Source organism: Phoenix dactylifera, chromosome 5 (genome assembly GCF_051530095.1).
Source record: "Phoenix dactylifera cultivar Ajwa chromosome 5, Ajwa_hap1_PhDact_Kaust_v1.1, whole genome shotgun sequence".
In the NCBI taxonomy this organism is placed as follows: Eukaryota; Viridiplantae; Streptophyta; class Magnoliopsida; order Arecales; family Arecaceae; genus Phoenix; species Phoenix dactylifera.
Window position 1 is genome coordinate 22,943,511 of NC_143194.1, and position 7,177 is coordinate 22,950,687.

The 7,177-nt window shown below is 42.4% G+C and overlaps 1 protein-coding gene across 1 annotated transcript; it reads right to left on the bottom strand.

Moving 5' to 3' along the window:
* Window positions 1-380: 380 nt before the first annotated feature.
* Window positions 381-3,917, bottom strand: LOC103711002 (transcription factor bHLH143-like). The gene is made up of 4 exons (XM_026806208.4): window positions 3,668-3,917; window positions 2,745-3,245; window positions 2,410-2,552; window positions 381-2,308 (listed from the first exon to the last, which is right to left on the bottom strand). The coding sequence occupies exon 4, from the start codon at window positions 2,280-2,282 to the stop codon at window positions 1,326-1,328; it is 957 nt and encodes a 318-aa protein (XP_026662009.3). The 5' UTR covers window positions 2,283-2,308; window positions 2,410-2,552; window positions 2,745-3,245; window positions 3,668-3,917; the 3' UTR covers window positions 381-1,325.
* Between the last annotated feature and the right edge of the window lie 3,260 nt (window positions 3,918-7,177).

The window sequence follows — 7,177 nt, forward strand, 5'->3', positions numbered from 1 at the left end:
AAAATTCAGCCAATAGCATACCTTCAAAAGTTGAGCATTTAATCCCAAAATTTATTTGCACAACAAAAACATTCAGTACTTTATCACACATGACAGCAAGCAAAAACAACAACAAAAAAAAAAACCGGAAATATTTACGAATCAAGACAAGATCGCACTTAAATCATAAATAACCAATTGTTTCGCGCAAAAAACCCAAGACTGAAACATGATAAACCACCTAAACTTGCAGCAGTATCAATTTTTATCAAATGACCACATCAAATAGGTAAATATTAATCAAGCAGCCGAACCACCCAATGCCTGCACCACGCTACAGAGAGGAAATGCAGCAGATCATGGAAGAGACCACACATCACATAAAGATCATCACATAGATGTAACAAGGGAAGGTCAAGTGACACTTTAGAAGAAAGTTTTATACAATGCATATGAGAACCACATGCATCAAGCAGGCCTTCCAGAAGGGCCCAATCATCGCACCTGGCACATCCTTAAAAAAGTCCCACCACCACCCAGCCCACCCATGCACCTTTTCTCTACTAGAGATATCTTCTTACATGGCCCCCTACAAAGGCTGATAATATTCACCTGCCCCCCTACCTTATCCATCCACGTCAACTTAAGAAAAAACAAAGACAGAAAAAGCAGCAGCAGAAAGAGATCCCTCAGCAAGTTTCCCCCAGGAAATCATGAAACGAATTCAAGGTAACCATTTTTCCCCCTACAAGAAAAGCCCCAAAGGATACAAAAGCCACGCCGCGGCCCCCCTCCCACGCGCGCGCGCCCGCCCCTTCCCGAATCCAACGCCACATGCGTGTACTACTGCCTCAAGCTCCCATCATGCCCTTGCGGTCAAAAGAGACTGCTGTCACCCCCCCCCCCCCCCCCCCCCACCCCCTCCTCTCTGCGTATCACTTGAAATCACGCCCTTCCCCCCCTTACCACCCACACCCCAACGCACACAACACAAGCCCGCAAAGACACTAGCAGGACTGCTTTATTGGACCATCATACTCCTCCATCCCCACCATCAAAAGACCAAGGAGAGAGAGAGAGAGGGTGAGAGAGAAGCCTCACACCCCACTAATGGAATGCACTAGAGTGCTGATTCCCACCTTCAATCATTGGAGCCGTGTGGAGAGAGACCATTGGCTTCTCTCTCCTTTCCTCCGGACCACAATGAGCCCAATCTCAACATCAACCAAAAAAATAACGAGAGGTTTCTACGGCTACTACGGCTGCTAATTAGTACCACAAACTAACAGTAATATATGTATGTAGAGCTACTACTAGTTATGGAGGTGCTTCTGCTGAAGTTGTTGCTACAGTGGGGTGGCACCCAGAGCCTTGGCTTTCAGCTTGAGGGATCTGAGGTAGCGAATGGCTTCGTCGAGAATGGTGGCCGCGTCTTTGCCCTTTCCGCCCGGAATGATTCTTCGCAGTACGCCGACAGTCTCTTGTATCCTCGTCCTCTTCAGACGCTTGCTTCCATGGTTGGAGTCGCTGCGTGCTTCGGGCTCTTCTTCCACCAGCCTTCTTTTCTCGCCACCCCTCACACAGCTGGACTCGGCGTCATCGCTGGTATCTTTGTTCCTATAGGCGGAGGAGCACAAGTCATGGCAGTGATCAGCTACCACCGAGCTCGCTGTATCCACGAGCGATGCGTCGAGTTCCGGATCAAATCTTCTTCTCTTGGCTCGCACCGTAGAGCTGGCGACCTCTTCAACACTATCTGCTGCTGCCATCTTGACCGGAGAGTGCCCCGTGCTCGCTGCTTCTTCCTCCTGCTCATCATCAGAGTCCGAGTACAGAAGTGCATCGATTTCTTCGGTGTCTTCATGCATCTCCTCGCCGCCATGACCGCCATCGGAAACATTGGTCTCGTTGCTGCCCTGCATGTCCGGTGCTCGATTCATGGGTATCGGACTCGCAAACGGGGTGCCGGATGAGCTGAAGATTAAGCTCGTTTGATCCCCGGAGTGATCGAAAACCAGGAATCTCTTCTGAGAATCAGCAGCAAATCCTGTCGGTCCATAGGTGTGGATGGAAGGCGGGATCGATGCCGGTGTCTTCGGCGGCGTTTTCTGTGCTTGAAACACAGGGAAAAGAGGGGCGGCATTGCCAGAGAAGGCACACCCATAAGGGTTGAAGTAAGTAGGAAACATCATGGAATTGGTGTTCTGCGGCCCGGCATCGGGTTGCCGGGGACTACTCGCACAGCTACTAAATCGCCATGGTGCGTGCGGGCAGTGGATCCAAGGATCGAAGTCCTTCCCCATCAACAAAAAATCACCAGAGCAATCACCTAACACACCAGTTTAAGTAAATAACAACGCCAATCAATCAGAAGGGCATATAAAACTAGAAACTAGCAAAACTTGATGGACTGAAGAAAGCATGGATTACCAGGCGGAAATCAGCTAAGATCGAATGTCCTATCCACAAGAATCTCTTCCACTAACAGTAAAGATTCCAGCTTTATTTGACGAAGCAGAGAGGAGGAAGTTAATCTACGTAACGGGCTTGAGGAGATGGCGGAAGTACTCGGCCTGAACCAAAGACAAAGATGAGATTCTCATCATCTTATACCATTAAAGAAGCTTAAAAAACTCGAGCTTTGATATTGCGAACCCTAAAACCAACCCCGACACCACCCACCCCAAAAGAGAGAGTGAGAGAGACAGAGAGAAAGAGAAAGAGAGACTTCTTCCCCTCTTCTTTCTCTTCTTCTTATACTTTACCTGGCAATCCCGTAATGGCTGGAAGCAAGCTATGATCCTAACGATTATGGTGGAGCTACCGGCGATCCCACTCTCGTGTTTCAATGCTCGGAATCTCGTCTGCGTCGCTGCTTGGCACACCATTACTACTCTTCTTTCCCTCGAATGCAAACCAGTCCGACAGGAATTAAGAAGAAACCAAAAGAAATGGAAAGAACCCAGTAACTCTTCACAGAAGGCAACTCAGACAGAGTCCAGGAGACCAGAAGAAAAAGAACAGATCCCCTTCTTCTCTTCTTTTTCTCTTCGAGGTTTCAACGAGTTCTAAAGGAATATGGCTTCGATGCCATGAAGCAAGAGAAAGGAAGGAGAGCAGTAGAAAAGAGGCGAGCAGGGGAAAGGGAAGTGGAGTTACAGAATGACCCTACAATACAAGTTCAAGGAAATCACTTTCCGAAGAACATCCACGGAGAGGCTCAGCCACCGCATGCTGTTCCGCGTCTTCAACCACCCTTAAGATCCCTGTAGCACCGAAATCTAACTCAGAAAACACTAAAAGAAAACCTTTAAATCACTCAAAAAATAAGAAATCACAGCTCGACACTTCGAAACCCTTAAAAATTTGGAAGAAAAAAGCTTCGGGACATCAAATTCCACAAGAAGCCCCAATTTTGGGCGGAAAATTCAAATAACCAAGCGACAAATCTCATGGAACAAACCAGTCTACTGACCTTGGCTCGAATAGCTTAACAGATCCATCAACTTACAGCTAAAAAAAAACACACAATCCAAGCCAAAAATCTCGTACAGATGCAAGTAAAATTGTTCTTTTAGCTGAGAATCCCCAAAAAAAGACAGTAAAACTACAGATTCGAGCATAAATCACAAGAGAAAACCGATTCCTTGAGCAGAGACGGAAAGGCTTCCAACATTTATCAACTTACACCGAAAAAAGTCCGATAAAGAACGATTCCAAGGCGAAATCCTCAGATCGCTTCGCTCTATACGGATCGAGACAATCCAAGACCCAATTCCACGCGCGGATCGGAAAACGAGATCGAGGAGGACGGGCGCAAGATCACGGAAGGGGGGAAACCGAAACCAGGCTTCTCGGAGCAGGAGATCACGAGAAGGCGGGCAGAGAAGAGCGTGGGTTTTATCGGCCTCCTTGGACGAAAAAACCCCTACAAGTTCAAAGATCTTACCCATAGTTTAGCGGTTTCTAAGTGTAATTTTTGACAACTAAGTTGTCCTCGGGGACTAAAGAGGGTTAAAATAATGAAGTGTAGTCAAATAAGGTGTTGACCGGAGGGGTACGAGGGTTCGAACCCGTGGGTTAGTTTATGGGGGTTGGTGGAGAGGGAGGCGAATCTCCTTCGCGGGAATGTAATCATGTCGATTTTTTTATTCCCATATTGCCCAGGGATTGTCTACCGAATCACTTAGGTGCCACGGTCAAGGGCTCTTTAATGTGTGTGTCCACCACACCGGAGAATTAATTAGTTTATAGGCTATAAAAAATACATGTAAACGCAAATAATGCATATAATTGGGCCTAGATACAAAATTTTCATCAATAATGTAAATAATATATACCGGATATATATATATATATATATATATATATATATATATATATATATATATATATATATATATATATATATATATATATATATATTAAAGCACCCAGGATCTCCTGGAATGCAAGCATGTGAAAATGAGGTGCCAACTAACTATACTGACCATGGTAGGCTGCTAGATTTGTAGGTTGATTGAATGATGTTTAAATTTTACTTCTCCTAGATTTAGATGATAATTAGCTTGTTTATTGGACGGCAGGGTTGGGTTGGTGCCTGATTCAAATTGTTGAAGTAAAAAAATTTCTAGTCCGATCAAGATTATAAGTGTATCCAACTTTCATGAGATTGATACGCCGCCAGTTTTATTCAAATCGTAGCGGAGGACTGAAACCCAAAGCATGGTTATATGCAATATGAGTCTAGTACAAAAAAACTACTAGATCTAGATTTATTCAATCTTCCGGCATCCATCATCACCGTGACGATGTATAGAATGAAATGAGATAAACTCTTTGTATTGATCAACTGAAAAGAAAAGAGAGATCATTAAAAAAAAAAAAAAAGGTCATGCATGCAGTTTGAATAAGCTTCATAATATTTATATTGTATCTGATTTTAACCATTCGAGTCAAAGCATCAAATTAATGTCCGTCAAGTAGTATGTGTGGTTATATTGATGACTAGTTGATTCATGCACCCCAATTTTTTCTTTATGAAATGCATGATATATATGACTATCATACAAGAAATCTTGCAAATCTACATATCATTAATTCCTAGTCACTTGCTATGTATGAAAGTACCATGAGGATCGTAGGTGGCAAATGGCACCATATAATAATTGATGTCCGGGCTTAAATTTTTTTGCAAATGTTCTTCTTGGAAGCGCAGCAATTATTTGAACACGGACTTTGGATAAGGTTCTTTGATGAAATCCCTATGCTATGCCTTCTTCATATTCATAACTTGGTTACAAAACTTGATTAGCATGATCAAACATATAACTGAATGGATAAATAGAAAATACTTAATTTGTAACAATAGAAACCAAGTTCGAGATTTGCTGATATTAGGGTCAAAGTTGGCTTACTTTCACATAGTCTTGACTATATTTTTCATATTAATGGTGACGTAGTCTTGCAAATATATATATAGAGAGTTGATGCTGATTGAATGGCATCAAAACAATGAAATATAGAGAGTATAATGCCGTGTGAACCTATAATTGCTTGATCTCTCTATTGCACTTCCCTTTCTCATAGTGCCTTCTGACTTCATGAAGCGTGAGCTCCATCTCTCACTCAGCATATCCTTCTTCCTTGGGTCTTCTTGTGCCTGTAGGTGGATGCCTTTTTTCTTTTTTTTTAACCTACGAAGGCTTTCGTGTGAACTCCTTTCTTGACCTTCTAGTGTCCGACTTGCTTCCACACAGTGGAATTCTCGAATCAGAGCTTGCTTCGTGCTTGTAAGTTATTCCTTCTTTCTATTCAAATAAAGAATGGGAAAAAATTAAGAAGAATTCATATAATGGAGCTTGTGCCATCTCTCTTGGCAACCATCTCTTCCTATATAACCATGGCTCCAGATTATTTCCACATCGAAAGAGATTAAAACCGAGGGTGAATGACAGAACCTCCGATCTTTTTTTTTTCTCCCTGTTAATCAATTACAAGATACCATTTGTCACATTCAAGGTTAAAATTGCTCCTTGTTAATCAATTAAGTGCTCTTGATACAATCCAAAGTAAAATCTAAATATTAATGAGAGATAGTGATAGGAAGATATCAGCTTATCCATGCTTAATTTCCATCTCTTTCGAGCAACAAATTGATTCAGAAAGGATACACAACAAACTTGCACTCGCGCTAGTCTATTTATTCATGTGTCATCAATAAAAGGTCAATGGCATGGCTAGACAATATTTTTCTACTCTAAGTCTTTGTACAATATTTAGCATACTTAGCATCAATCTAGTGAGTCCATGGTGATTTTCAACTAATGCATTAATTACCAGATATTTCATATTTAATCTAGATTATATATGAATTTCAAAATCCACCATATATTGCACCAAAGACTTGAAGTCAAACGCATCTTTAGGATCATATTTGGTGGCCAAAAAAAAGTCAAAAGAATAGCTTTGCATGCGGAGGGTGTTTCAACTCTCAAAAACAGAAGGGAAAAAACAAACCCTCAGATAATGTCAATAGGCAAATCTTGTTGGATCTAGTCAACGCACTACATTTCATTTTTTCCAATCACACTTGACTCCAATAGCAGGATCCCAACATCAGAAACATCACATCAAGTTTCAGTGTATGAAACTCGCATTGCTTCATACTCCTGTAACTTGCGACACCTGGGCAACCCATTCTTACACCAGCCTATGATCCTTAAGAAAAGATTTTTGGGGATTTGATTCCCCAAAGGCAAATGGAGACATCGCACCCTATGGAATATACAAAGTAAGGAGTGACAATATAAAATAAGAGATAGAATATTGACAAAGTACGCACGCCATGATACCAAACCCCGCCGAATCTTAGGGGCTCAGAGAAGAAGATTTGCCGACAAATAGTTTAAGCGCCCCTATAATACTGCTATAACTTTAGCATGATCTTTTTAGTTTCACGCCCTCTTTGTTTAGAGGGGAGGGAACAAAGGGAACGGCCGGTCAAGGAGCCCCTCCCTTGAGGTCTACGCTTTGGGTGGCACCAAACCTATCTTTTTAAGCATAAATAAGTGGGGGAGATTGCAACGGTGCATATGGTTGGTTTTTTTTTTTTAATTAAGACACATAGTTTATCCCATAACAACTTTGTTAATCATGGTTAGCGTGCGCTCCATTTGTACAGTTGTCTTGATCCTAT